At 39.9% G+C, this 15,289-nt stretch overlaps 1 protein-coding gene across 1 annotated transcript in view; it reads right to left on the reverse strand.

Annotated features, from left to right (window-relative positions):
* The window catches only part of syne1b (spectrin repeat containing, nuclear envelope 1b), a 92,628-nt gene that overhangs the window by 52,582 nt on the left and 24,757 nt on the right, over positions 1 to 15,289 (reverse strand). Inside the window, exons 42-52 of the mRNA XM_056768646.1 lie at positions 14,770 to 14,920; positions 14,522 to 14,680; positions 14,251 to 14,433; positions 14,068 to 14,169; positions 13,771 to 13,974; positions 12,438 to 12,645; positions 12,240 to 12,352; positions 11,915 to 12,120; positions 11,629 to 11,778; positions 10,937 to 11,228; positions 10,606 to 10,778 (exon numbers count right to left, since the gene is read on the reverse strand). Of these exons, the coding sequence (XP_056624624.1) occupies positions 10,606 to 10,778; positions 10,937 to 11,228; positions 11,629 to 11,778; positions 11,915 to 12,120; positions 12,240 to 12,352; positions 12,438 to 12,645; positions 13,771 to 13,974; positions 14,068 to 14,169; positions 14,251 to 14,433; positions 14,522 to 14,680; positions 14,770 to 14,920 (1,941 nt within the window). The remainder of the gene's footprint in view (positions 1 to 10,605; positions 10,779 to 10,936; positions 11,229 to 11,628; positions 11,779 to 11,914; positions 12,121 to 12,239; positions 12,353 to 12,437; positions 12,646 to 13,770; positions 13,975 to 14,067; positions 14,170 to 14,250; positions 14,434 to 14,521; positions 14,681 to 14,769; positions 14,921 to 15,289) is intronic.

Below are 15,289 nucleotides of genomic sequence, written 5' to 3' on the forward strand. Positions count from 1 at the left end.
AAAATATACCAAAACTTAAATCCCAAAAAGCAAGTGGTATCGACGGTATCCTAAACGAGATGATTAAACACGCAGACCAAAAACTTACACTCGCCATCCTCAAACTGTTTAATATCATCTTTAGTACAGGTATATTTCCCACAATCTGGAATCAAGGTCTCATAACTCCAATCCATAAAAGTGGAGACAAATTCGACCCTAATAATTACCGCGGAATATGTGTAAACAGTAATCTAGGTAAACTCCTCTGTAACATTCTTAACAGCAGACTTCTCCAATATCTAAACAACCAAAACATCCTGAGAAAATGCCAAATTGGTTTCCAACCCAAATACCGCACATCCGATCATATATACACTCTTCGTACCTTAATTGACAAAGAAACAAACCAAAATAAAAGAAAGCTCTACTCATGCTTTGTTGACTTCAAAAAAGCTTTTGACTCAATCTGGCATGAGGGACTTTTTCTTCAGTTGATTCAATGCGGCATCGGAGGAAAAACCTACGACATCATCAAATCAATGTACACCAATAACACATTTGCAGTTAAAATTGGCAACAAGCACACAGACTTTCTCTCCCAGAGTCGTGGAGTGAGACAGGGCTGTAGTCTAAGTCCTACACTATTTAACATTTACATGAATGAATTAGCTGGAGCTCTAGAACAGTCACCAGCACCCGGCCCGACCTTACAAGACACCGAAGTGAAATGTCTCCTGTTTGCAGACGATCTGGTGCTGCTGTCACCCACAAAAGAAGGTCTACAGCAACATCTGGACACCCTGCACACTTTCTGCCAAACATGGGCCCTATCGGTTAACCTTAAGAAGACTCGAGTCATGATATTCCAAAAAAAGCCCAGTAGCCAAAATCAACATCAGCGTTTCAAACTAAACAACGTGCCCCTAGAACACACCAAGAACTACACATATCTTGGTATAAACATTAGTAACACCGGAAACTTAAACAAGGCTGTGAACGACCTGAGAGACAAGGCACGAAGAGCCTTTTACGCCATAAAAAAGAATATCAAAATTGACATCCCAACCGTAATCTGGTTGAAAATAATACAATCAATTATAGAACCAATCGCGCTGTATGGAAGTGAGGTTTGGGGTCCTCTCGCCAACCAAGAGTTCAGCAGATGGGACAAACACCCAATAGAGATTCTGCAAACAGAAATGTGTAAAAACATTCTACGGGTACAGAGAAAAACTCCAAACAATGCCTGCAGAGCAGAATTAGGACTGTATCCTCTAATCATTAAAATACAAAAAAGAGCTTTAAAATTCTACACACACCTTAAGAACAGCGACACAGACACACTCCATCACAAAGCCTTAAGTCATCAAGAGCTGAGCCCAGAGAGAAACCCCTTCATCCAACTGATCTCACAACTAACTCTACAACCCCAAACATGCCCAAGTCAACCCCAAACCCCAGCCAGACTAAACCAAATGATGAAAAGACAAAAAGAGAAATATCTCCAACACTGGACAGAAGCAACAGCTCAGCAAAGTAAACTGGAATGCTATCTGTCACTAAAGAGAGAATATAAAGTGTCAGAATACCTCACAAGCGTATCAGACCCTAAACTAAGAAAAGTGTTGAGCATGTACAGACTCAGTGATCACCAGCTCACTGTAGAGACGGGCAGACACAGACACACATGGACACCGAGACAAGAGCGACTGTGTCCACACTGCACACACAATCAAGTGGAAACAGAGCTGCACTTTCTCCTCTCCTGTCCCAACTACACACACATCAGAGAAACATTCTTCCCCCAGTTTACAAACTTACACAAAGACTTTGACCAGTTTCAACAAAAGGACAAGATCTCATACATACTGGGAGAAAAGTCAAGAAGCTCAAACCTGGCTGCAAGATATGTCAAGTCCTGCCACGACCAAAGAACAAGCAGCACAACACAACACAACACTGACAGAACAACACACACAAACTGACACTATCACCCTTATTGAGAACTTTAATTAAAACTGTTTTTCTGTTTATATTGAGATGTATATATATATAGATTTTTACTTATAGACTTTTAATTTTATTCTATCTTATTTTTGATCTTAATCTGTATTTCTGCATGTTTATATTTAATCTTGTGCTTTGGCAATGTAAATTTTCTTTTATCATGCCAATAAAGCTCCTTTGAATCTTGAATCTTGAATCTTGAATCTTGAGTGAGAGAGAGAGAGAGAGAGAGAGACAGAGAGAGAGAGAGAGAGAGTGAGAGAGAGAGAGAGAGAGAGAGACAGAGAGAGAGAGAGACAGAGAGAGAGAGAGAGAGAGAGAGAGTGAGAGAGACAGAGAGAGAGAGAGAGAGAGAGAGAGAGAGACAGGGAAGAGACTCAGGCGGAATGCTGATATGGTATAAATCTGAATACGCTAACTCAACAAAAATGATTAAAACTGGCCAGTTTTACACATGGATAGAAATCAACAAGACCATCACTTCAACAGATAAGAATATCTTCCTGTGTGCAACCTACATCCCTCCAGCAGAGTCACCCTACTTCAATGAGGACAGTTTCACGATCCTGGAAGAGGAGATCAACTACTTTCAGTCACAGGGCAATGTTCTGATCTGCGGTGACCTAAATGCCAGGACAGGCGAAGAGTCAGACTCAGTTCACTCCAAGGGAGACAAACACATTCCAGGAGGAGATGTCCTTTCCATACCTACACATACACAAAGACTGAACTACGATAAAACAACAAACAAAAATGGATTAAGACTTCTCCATCTTTGTCGCACACTGGGTCTGTACATGGTCAATGGACGACTACGAGGAGATTCATACGGTAGGTACACCTATAGTTCTAAGCTGGGTAACAGTACGGTAGACTATTTCATCACGGATCTGAATCCTAACTCCCTCAGAGCGTTCACAGTCAGCCCACCATCACCATTGTCAGATCACAGTAAAATCACTCTCTACCTCAATAGATCCAAACCTAACACAGAGGCATCAAAACAAACTCACCTCCATACCCTAAAACAAACTTTCAGGTGGAAACAAAATTGCGAAGATACATACAAAAGCATAACTCGTGAACCAAAAATTCAAATCCTACTGAATAAATTCCTCGATACCCCATTTCCACACAATTATGAAGGTGTAAATTTAGCAGTAGACAGGATTAACCAAATTTTTACAATATCTGCAACGCTATCTGACCTAAAACCCACTAACACAAAACCAAACAAAAAGCCGGTAAATGAGAAATGGTTTGATAAGGAGTGTAAAAACCTTAGAAAAGAAGTAAGAATTCTATCAAATCAGAAACACAGAGATGCTGACAATGTAAACACACGCCAACTCTACCATGAAAAAGTTAAACAATATAAGGAAACACTAAGGAAGAAAAAGAAACAAGATACACAAAACCAGATAAAAGCAATTGAACAATCTCTAGAAACAAATCGCTTCTGGGAACATTGGAACACACTTAACAAACCCCACCATGAAGATCTTCCCATTCAGAACGGAGACGTATGGATAAAGCACTTCTCAAACCTCTTTAGTAAAATAAACAAGAACCATGAACAAACTAACCTACACAACAAACTATGCACTCTGGAGTCAACAATTAAAGATTACCAAAACCCTTTAGACTATCCAATTACACTCGCTGAGCTAGAACAAAATATACCAAAACTTAAATCCCAAAAAGCAAGTGGTATCGACGGTATCCTAAACGAGATGATTAAACACGCAGACCAAAAACTTACACTCGCCATCCTCAAACTGTTTAATATCATCTTTAGTACAGGTATATTTCCCACAATCTGGAACCAAGGTCTCATAACTCCAATCCATAAAAGTGGAGACAAATTCGACCCTAATAATTACCGCGGAATATGTGTAAACAGTAATCTAGGTAAACTCCTCTGTAACATTCTTAACAGCAGACTTCTCCAATATCTAAACAACCAAAACATCCTGAGAAAATGCCAAATTGGTTTCCAACCCAAATACCGCACATCCGATCATATATACACTCTTCGTACCTTAATTGACAAAGAAACAAACCAAAATAAAAGAAAGCTCTACTCATGCTTTGTTGACTTCAAAAAAGCTTTTGACTCAATCTGGCATGAGGGACTTTTTCTTCAGTTGATTCAATGCGGCATCGGAGGAAAAACCTACGACATCATCAAATCAATGTACACCAATAACACATTTGCAGTTAAAATTGGCAACAAGCACACAGACTTTCTCTCCCAGAGTCGTGGAGTGAGACAGGGCTGTAGTCTAAGTCCTACACTATTTAACATTTACATGAATGAATTAGCTGGAGCTCTAGAACAGTCACCAGCACCCGGCCCGACCTTACAAGACACCGAAGTGAAATGTCTCCTGTTTGCAGACGATCTGGTGCTGCTGTCACCCACAAAAGAAGGTCTACAGCAACATCTGGACACCCTGCACACTTTCTGCCAAACATGGGCCCTATCGGTTAACCTTAAGAAGACTCGAGTCATGATATTCCAAAAAAAGCCCAGTAGCCAAAATCAACATCAGCGTTTCAAACTAAACAACGTGCCCCTAGAACACACCAAGAACTACACATATCTTGGTATAAACATTAGTAACACCGGAAACTTAAACAAGGCTGTGAACGACCTGAGAGACAAGGCACGAAGAGCCTTTTACGCCATAAAAAAGAATATCAAAATTGACATCCCAACCGTAATCTGGTTGAAAATAATACAATCAATTATAGAACCAATCGCGCTGTATGGAAGTGAGGTTTGGGGTCCTCTCGCCAACCAAGAGTTCAGCAGATGGGACAAACACCCAATAGAGATTCTGCAAACAGAAATGTGTAAAAACATTCTACGGGTACAGAGAAAAACTCCAAACAATGCCTGCAGAGCAGAATTAGGACTGTATCCTCTAATCATTAAAATACAAAAAAGAGCTTTAAAATTCTACACACACCTTAAGAACAGCGACACAGACACACTCCATCACAAAGCCTTAAGTCATCAAGAGCTGAGCCCAGAGAGAAACCCCTTCATCCAACTGATCTCACAACTAACTCTACAACCCCAAACATGCCCAAGTCAACCCCAAACCCCAGCCAGACTAAACCAAATGATGAAAAGACAAAAAGAGAAATATCTCCAACACTGGACAGAAGCAACAGCTCAGCAAAGTAAACTGGAATGCTATCTGTCACTAAAGAGAGAATATAAAGTGTCAGAATACCTCACAAGCGTATCAGACCCTAAACTAAGAAAAGTGTTGAGCATGTACAGACTCAGTGATCACCAGCTCACTGTAGAGACGGGCAGACACAGACACACATGGACACCGAGACAAGAGCGACTGTGTCCACACTGCACACACAATCAAGTGGAAACAGAGCTGCACTTTCTCCTCTCCTGTCCCAACTACACACACATCAGAGAAACATTCTTCCCCCAGTTTACAAACTTACACAAAGACTTTGACCAGTTTCAACAAAAGGACAAGATCTCATACATACTGGGAGAAAAGTCAAGAAGCTCAAACCTGGCTGCAAGATATGTCAAGTCCTGCCACGACCAAAGAACAAGCAGCACAACACAACACAACACTGACAGAACAACACACACAAACTGACACTATCACCCTTATTGAGAACTTTAATTAAAACTGTTTTTCTGTTTATATTGAGATGTATATATATATAGATTTTTACTTATAGACTTTTAATTTTATTCTATCTTATTTTTGATCTTAATCTGTATTTCTGCATGTTTATATTTAATCTTGTGCTTTGGCAATGTAAATTTTCTTTTATCATGCCAATAAAGCTCCTTTGAATCTTGAATCTTGAATCTTGAATCTTGAGTGAGAGAGAGAGAGAGAGAGAGAGACAGAGAGAGAGAGAGAGAGAGAGAGTGAGAGAGAGAGAGAGAGAGAGAGACAGAGAGAGAGAGAGACAGAGAGAGAGAGAGAGAGAGAGAGAGTGAGAGAGACAGAGAGAGAGAGAGAGAGAGAGAGAGAGAGACAGGGAAGAGACTCAGGCGGAATGCTGATATGGTATAAATCTGAATACGCTAACTCAACAAAAATGATTAAAACTGGCCAGTTTTACACATGGATAGAAATCAACAAGACCATCACTTCAACAGATAAGAATATCTTCCTGTGTGCAACCTACATCCCTCCAGCAGAGTCACCCTACTTCAATGAGGACAGTTTCACGATCCTGGAAGAGGAGATCAACTACTTTCAGTCACAGGGCAATGTTCTGATCTGCGGTGACCTAAATGCCAGGACAGGCGAAGAGTCAGACTCAGTTCACTCCAAGGGAGACAAACACATTCCAGGAGGAGATGTCCTTTCCATACCTACACATACACAAAGACTGAACTACGATAAAACAACAAACAAAAATGGATTAAGACTTCTCCATCTTTGTCGCACACTGGGTCTGTACATGGTCAATGGACGACTACGAGGAGATTCATACGGTAGGTACACCTATAGTTCTAAGCTGGGTAACAGTACGGTAGACTATTTCATCACGGATCTGAATCCTAACTCCCTCAGAGCGTTCACAGTCAGCCCACCATCACCATTGTCAGATCACAGTAAAATCACTCTCTACCTCAATAGATCCAAACCTAACACAGAGGCATCAAAACAAACTCACCTCCATACCCTAAAACAAACTTTCAGGTGGAAACAAAATTGCGAAGATACATACAAAAGCATAACTCGTGAACCAAAAATTCAAATCCTACTGAATAAATTCCTCGATACCCCATTTCCACACAATTATGAAGGTGTAAATTTAGCAGTAGACAGGATTAACCAAATTTTTACAATATCTGCAACGCTATCTGACCTAAAACCCACTAACACAAAACCAAACAAAAAGCCGGTAAATGAGAAATGGTTTGATAAGGAGTGTAAAAACCTTAGAAAAGAAGTAAGAATTCTATCAAATCAGAAACACAGAGATGCTGACAATGTAAACACACGCCAACTCTACCATGAAAAAGTTAAACAATATAAGGAAACACTAAGGAAGAAAAAGAAACAAGATACACAAAACCAGATAAAAGCAATTGAACAATCTCTAGAAACAAATCGCTTCTGGGAACATTGGAACACACTTAACAAACCCCACCATGAAGATCTTCCCATTCAGAACGGAGACGTATGGATAAAGCACTTCTCAAACCTCTTTAGTAAAATAAACAAGAACCATGAACAAACTAACCTACACAACAAACTATGCACTCTGGAGTCAACAATTAAAGATTACCAAAACCCTTTAGACTATCCAATTACACTCGCTGAGCTAGAACAAAATATACCAAAACTTAAATCCCAAAAAGCAAGTGGTATCGACGGTATCCTAAACGAGATGATTAAACACGCAGACCAAAAACTTACACTCGCCATCCTCAAACTGTTTAATATCATCTTTAGTACAGGTATATTTCCCACAATCTGGAATCAAGGTCTCATAACTCCAATCCATAAAAGTGGAGACAAATTCGACCCTAATAATTACCGCGGAATATGTGTAAACAGTAATCTAGGTAAACTCCTCTGTAACATTCTTAACAGCAGACTTCTCCAATATCTAAACAACCAAAACATCCTGAGAAAATGCCAAATTGGTTTCCAACCCAAATACCGCACATCCGATCATATATACACTCTTCGTACCTTAATTGACAAAGAAACAAACCAAAATAAAAGAAAGCTCTACTCATGCTTTGTTGACTTCAAAAAAGCTTTTGACTCAATCTGGCATGAGGGACTTTTTCTTCAGTTGATTCAATGCGGCATCGGAGGAAAAACCTACGACATCATCAAATCAATGTACACCAATAACACATTTGCAGTTAAAATTGGCAACAAGCACACAGACTTTCTCTCCCAGAGTCGTGGAGTGAGACAGGGCTGTAGTCTAAGTCCTACACTATTTAACATTTACATGAATGAATTAGCTGGAGCTCTAGAACAGTCACCAGCACCCGGCCCGACCTTACAAGACACCGAAGTGAAATGTCTCCTGTTTGCAGACGATCTGGTGCTGCTGTCACCCACAAAAGAAGGTCTACAGCAACATCTGGACACCCTGCACACTTTCTGCCAAACATGGGCCCTATCGGTTAACCTTAAGAAGACTCGAGTCATGATATTCCAAAAAAAGCCCAGTAGCCAAAATCAACATCAGCGTTTCAAACTAAACAACGTGCCCCTAGAACACACCAAGAACTACACATATCTTGGTATAAACATTAGTAACACCGGAAACTTAAACAAGGCTGTGAACGACCTGAGAGACAAGGCACGAAGAGCCTTTTACGCCATAAAAAAGAATATCAAAATTGACATCCCAACCGTAATCTGGTTGAAAATAATACAATCAATTATAGAACCAATCGCGCTGTATGGAAGTGAGGTTTGGGGTCCTCTCGCCAACCAAGAGTTCAGCAGATGGGACAAACACCCAATAGAGATTCTGCAAACAGAAATGTGTAAAAACATTCTACGGGTACAGAGAAAAACTCCAAACAATGCCTGCAGAGCAGAATTAGGACTGTATCCTCTAATCATTAAAATACAAAAAAGAGCTTTAAAATTCTACACACACCTTAAGAACAGCGACACAGACACACTCCATCACAAAGCCTTAAGTCATCAAGAGCTGAGCCCAGAGAGAAACCCCTTCATCCAACTGATCTCACAACTAACTCTACAACCCCAAACATGCCCAAGTCAACCCCAAACCCCAGCCAGACTAAACCAAATGATGAAAAGACAAAAAGAGAAATATCTCCAACACTGGACAGAAGCAACAGCTCAGCAAAGTAAACTGGAATGCTATCTGTCACTAAAGAGAGAATATAAAGTCTCAGAATACCTCACAAGCGTATCAGACCCTAAACTAAGAAAAGTGTTGAGCATGTACAGACTCAGTGATCACCAGCTCACTGTAGAGACGGGCAGACACAGACACACATGGACACCGAGAGAAGAGCGACTGTGTCCACACTGCACACACAATCAAGTGGAAACAGAGCTGCACTTTCTCCTCTCCTGTCCCAACTACACACACATCAGAGAAACATTCTTCCCCCAGTTTACAAACTTACACAAAGACTTTGACCAGTTTCAACAAAAGGACAAGATCTCATACATACTGGGAGAAAAGTCAAGAAGCTCAAACCTGGCTGCAAGATATGTCAAGTCCTGCCACGACCAAAGAACAAGCAGCACAACACAACACAACACTGACAGAACAACACACACAAACTGACACTATCACCCTTATTGAGAACTTTAATTAAAACTGTTTTTCTGTTTATATTGAGATGTATATATATAGATTTTTACTTATAGACTTTTAATTTTATTCTATCTTATTTTTGATCTTAATCTGTATTTCTGCATGTTTATATTTAATCTTGTGCTTTGGCAATGTAAATTTTCTTTTATCATGCCAATAAAGCTCCTTTGAATCTTGAATCTTGAATCTTGAGAGAGACAGAGAGAGAGAGACAGAGAGAGAGAGAGAGAGAGAGAGTGAGAGAGAGAGAGAGAGAGAGTGAGAGAGACAGAGAGAGAGAGAGAGAGAGAGAGAGAGAGAGAGAGAGAGAGAGAGAGAGAGAGAGAGAGAGAGAGAGAGAGAGAGAGAGAGAGAGAGAGAGAGAGAGAGAGAGAGAGAGAGAGAGAGAGAGAGAGAGAGAGAGAGTGAGAGAGAGTGAGAGAGAGAGAGAGAGAGAGAGAGAGAGAGTGAGAGAGTGAGAGAGAGTGAGAGAGAGAGAGAGAGAGAGAGAGAGAGAGAGTGAGAGAGACATGTTCACGGAGTTCAAGTGTTTGTTTGTTCACTGCATTTGGGTGATGAATGTTATATAAATGGTGGATATAACACTGGATTTGGAGATGGTTTGAAACTGATAGATGGTGTGGTCCCAGCACTTAAAGATTCTGGACATGCGATGACTGAAACTTTAGATCAGTCTACCCCTCCCCCCGCACGCGCCGGATTTCGTAAATAATTGTACAGCTGTATCTATCTTTTATAAATGTGATCAAACAAAATACTATTCGAAGATACGAAGGATGAAATACTACTGTATAGGTACTCAAGATTAATATGAGATTGTTGTGCCTTATCTTTAAATTAATATCTTGTATTTCTCATCGATTATTGGTTGTCTTGTGACTAGTCATACACATCATGCTGTATGCATGTTCTGTAACGTGACGTGCAAGAACTTAGTGAGATCGGTTTTTTTTAATAGATTTGCAACGTATCAAGCTTAATAAACTCAGCTCAATAAAATATAGCTCAAAAAATAATGTTTTTGTCAGAAGACATTTTAATATAAAATGGTTTAGTCAAACGAAGAAATAGAGTAATATCTATAGGATGGTGATAGAGTAAATTATGCCAATTTTCACAGTTGAGAGAAGTATTTCCTTACAGCAAATTTGGCGATTAGAATGTACAATTTTTTTGTTACCAGCCCAAATCTTTAACCTCAAATCTAGAGACACAATAGATACACCAAAAAGTAAAAAAGTAACTTTCTGACGTATTTGGTTGAAGGTTGGATCTCACCTGTGACAGCTCATGGCAGTCATGAGGATGTTGGCCCATGAATCCTTCAGACTCTTCAGCTGAGAGCGAATGAGTTCTTGTTTATCTCGACTGCAGTTTTTCAGCACCTGCTCACCCTTCCCCACTGTCATATTGATCTTCACTTCTCCCTCGCCTTTCATCAGCAAGATGTCCTAAAAACCAACATCAAAAATCAAACATCAGCGACAAACTTCATTACAGACTAACACAAAATAATAGTAAATAAACTGAATACATCTAAATGTAGAAAGAGAGAGAGAAGTCCAGGTCAAAGCCTGATGTCTGTGATCTTTTGTTAGTGTTTTCTGACCTGCACCAGTCCGAGTCGTTTCTCCAGAGTTTCTTTATTTCCGCCGGTGCTGTTGAGTGAATTAAGTCGCTCCTGAACGCCGCTAAGCCACGCCCACGTTCCCTGCAGCATCTCCTCAAAAGTCTGCTGCTCCTGCAGACTCATCTGACACATGCGCAGTCTCTCTCTCACCGCCTTCAGGAGATCATGATGCTGCAGCTGCAGCTGCGCAGACGCCCGCAGCTCCGCCCCGCTGCCATGACCGCCCTCGCTCAGAGCCTGAGCTTCCTGACACAGACCCTCAAACGAATCCCTGCAGGGCAAGAGAAATAACTCATAATCTCAGAAGAAATCCTCTCAATTATAAATCTATTCTATTTTAGTTTGCAAATTTTAGGATTTCATTGCATATCGAGGAAGATTCATTTTTATTTCTTGTTTTATTATTTTTTACTATTTCATTTAACTGATGATTGTTTATTTTTAACCAAAGTTACAGATTGTAGTTTTAAAATAAAACAAATATAAATAATTATATTATAAAATGAAAGTAAAACTATGTATTATTTATTCGTTTAACACACTTTACTGTAATAAAAAATATGTTAAAAAATTTCTGTAAATGTTCTTAAGATAATGTTAACCCTGTTCTGCCTCATTCTTTTTTCTCAATAAAAACGAGATCGTCCGTCATCATCGGTGTGTCGTCTGACCTCTCTCCGAGCGCTTCATGCTGAAACTCCTCCACACGCTCCAGCATGGCTTTCTCCTGGTCGCTGTGTCTCCCCTCGGGCAGCTCCGTGCTCAACCTCACGTCCATGCGCTCCAACCAGCGGCTCAACCTCTGCAGACGCTCATCAAAGCTGGAGAGACACAGCATCGATTTTACTTCACAGAACAAAGTGTGCGTTCTCTCCTCCGTCTCCCCAGGACTTATTCTGGCAACCTGCCGTTCTGATATTAAACCCAGCGAGGTGGAGATGGGGGTGAAGATCTCACCCTTTGAGCAGGCTGGCGCTGTCCTCCAGGTTCTGCTGGTTCTGCTTGCACTGCTCCACGTAGCTGTCCCAGTCCTGTTGGATGGAGGAGAGGTTCTGCTGGACCTGTCCCGCGCCGGCTTTGGGGAGATGAAGGAGGAGCTTCTCGCCCTCTGTGCACACCTGAGTAAGACGACCGTCTCCGTCCACCACTCGCTCTAGAGCTCCCTGTGAGACCACATAGAGAACGTAAATGTGAAATGTTCTCAAATTATTATTTGAGTCCCTTGACAATTGCTAATATTTACATTCGGAGAGCAAGAGCAATCTCTTCAAAGATCATCTACCTTCAGTTTTTGTAGTTTGCGCTCTACTAGGGTCATGTCGCCGGAATGATCGGAGCATTCTCTCACGATGTCCTTCTGTCCAGAAAGCCATGTGTGAAACTCCTTGACAAGATCTGAGGAAAATGAGTAACAAGTGTTTATCCATGGACACACAAAATAAGAGGAATGGTTTTATGAAGATGTTGTTGTGATTCTGACCGTTGAAGTGTTGCTGTAGGCCGAACTGTAAGGAGCTCCGTTTTTTAACACACAGCTGATTGACCGTTTCATATTTCTTGATGAGGTCCGTCAGCGATGAACCCAGAGCGGCCAGCTCCTCCGACGGGTATTTTCGACAGAGCGTGTTCAGGCTTTCCCGGCCAGAGTCGATGCTGGTCTGCTGATTCTGTAGCTCTTTTTGGATCTCCTGCAAACATTATACAACGACAACATCATTCTAAAACCACAATAGTAATGTCAGAACTTTGTGTTTGTTTTTCTCGAATGTACAATATAACTGTTAAAATATATCAACAAAAATAAATATAGAAAACACACAACTGCACAGCAAAAATGAATTTCTTACTTATCATTTTGGTTTTGCTTTGCTTTTTAAGATATACTAAAACCTTATAAGAGTAGTTCACCTTCAAAAGGAAAATTCTGTTATCCTTTACTCACCCTCATGTCATTTCAAACCTGTATGACTTTCTTTCTTCAGAAGAACACAAAAGAAGATATTTTGAAAAATGTTGGTAACAGAATTTTCTTTTAGAAGGTGAACTACTGCTTTAAATCAAAAAACCTTTACTTGAGAATCACACAGGTTAAGATATTTACTCTTGTTTTCCAAAATAATTGAACTTTATTCTTAAAACAAGAAAACATATTGGTACATGTGGTAAGAAATAAGCTGAAACTTGAAATATCTGTTACTAACAAATACTAATAAATCCTGGACAGTGTGAATTTTGATCTCACAAAATGTAAAGCCAATGAAAAAATTTGATGCTTATGCTGCCTTCAAGTGTTCTCGGAAATTAAATAATTCCCACTTCAACACAGATTTTTATTTTTTTATGTTAGCAGATACTTATATGTTTAATGCTACTAAATAATTAGTAATATTAATGTTTAAATGTAAACACAGTAACACTTTACAATAAGGTGCTTTAAGTTAACATTGGTTAATGGCTTATTGCTAACATTAGATAAATAAGAACAATTAGATTTTTCAGCATTTATTAATCCTTGTTAATGATGGTTCAACACAGTTATTAATTTTAGTTCATGGTGCATTAACATGACAATGTTTGATTTTAATTATGTATTAGTAAATGCTCTAACTAACATGAATTAATATTTTATAAATGCTGAAGAATTATTCATTGTTAGTTCTTGTTAGTTCTTGTATTAAGTAAAGTTTACTCAATTCATTTCATGAAATCTACTACGACACAGTATAATGTTTTCCAGTTTTTGGGCGGGACTAGCCATCGTGACATCAAAGAAATAGAAGCCAAGTGGCAAATCAGAAATGCAAGTTCTTTACCTTCACCCTGCAGATCTCCTCTGGAGCCGATTCACAGGGTGAATCTAACAAAGATCGCTCAACGTTCTTCAGCCACTCGGACATCTGAGAGAGGAAATCCACCAGCTGCTTCTTCTGAGAGCAGAAGTCTTGAAGATTGTTCCTGGCTTGATCACAAAACTCCTCTATGTTACTAATCTTCCTCCTGAGGTCCGTCTCCATCACCTGACGAGAGAAAAGTTATCACAACCCAACTGATGAACTTACTCACACATGAGACGCGTATCTCTAATGGAGTAAATATAACACCAGTGGTACCTGTAGTTTAGCAGGAGTGTCCTGAGCACCACACAGTTCTTTCAGCTCTGACACTTTGTCTAGGAAAGTATTTATCTTTCTTTCTTTTAGCCCGACATCCACCTACACAGACGAAACAATAAAGGAATGATATTACATTTCACATGTACATTTCTTCACTCTATAGGACAGTTTGGGACGTGCCTTGACTTCACACAGTCTGTTCTCTGTTTTCTGGCTGTCGTTGAAATTATTCACTCCATCTGTGAGATCCATCATGGAGATGTTGGACCAGCTTTCAATCTCAGCGTTGATATCGTAGATGTCCAACCACAAAGCAGAGCTCCTTCTGAGACTTTCGAGATTTTCCTCGATTTTCTCTGACACCTTTTGAAGAGAATCAAACAGGATTTCAGCTTGACATGATTTCAATTTGGTATGAAGGTTAAAAAAATCGACCCTCCGACGAGCTCACATCAAGCCACTGATCCACTGTAGAATCCATTTCTTTCTTCACTATCTGTGCGTCACAATCAGGGATGCGGTTTAATTCGCTCAGAAGTTGTTTTCCTTTGCTGGAGAAGCGCTCGAGTGTCTCCTGGTTGCTGACCATCTCAGCTTTCACAGCTTCATGCTAAAGAACATCAAAAGAAGGTTTAGGAAAAAGCCTCTTTAAGGTGAGGACATATGAAACTGTATTGATCGGCGTGGTGCGGTTCACACCTTCATCAGAGATCTCCTGGTGTCCTCCTGGTCTTTTAAAGCAGCTTTAATATCAAGGATAGCTTCAGCGCTCTCTAATATAATGTTTATTGAAGACTTCAGACTGTGATAGTCTTTCATGAGCTCAACCAAAGCACCGCTCTGCTCCTGCCTGGAACAAGAACACGGTTTTAGTCAAATTCCTTGGATTGTCCTGTCCTCTTTTAATTGATATGATACATCATCTACTGTTTGTAAACTTTAGACCGATTAGGAGTTTGCAAAAAAAGTTTTCTTGTCATTTCATCAAAAGCAGCGTCTTGACGTCTCACCCAGAGAAGATTTTTAAACATTATTAAAAGTTCTTTTCTGCACTCGTTTTCTTTCATTATTCAGTCCAAGTCATCCAATTCAGAAACATTTTGTGGTGACCTAAATGTTTGTATGACTGTAAGCCATGTTTGTATGGAGCGTAGACGATAATCTCTTTAATCAATCAATGCAAGAACAAATATTTTTACAGAAATCACCATATCAATGT

This window comes from Triplophysa dalaica, chromosome 15, assembly GCF_015846415.1.
Source record: "Triplophysa dalaica isolate WHDGS20190420 chromosome 15, ASM1584641v1, whole genome shotgun sequence".
NCBI lineage: Eukaryota > Metazoa > Chordata > Actinopteri > Cypriniformes > Nemacheilidae > Triplophysa > Triplophysa dalaica.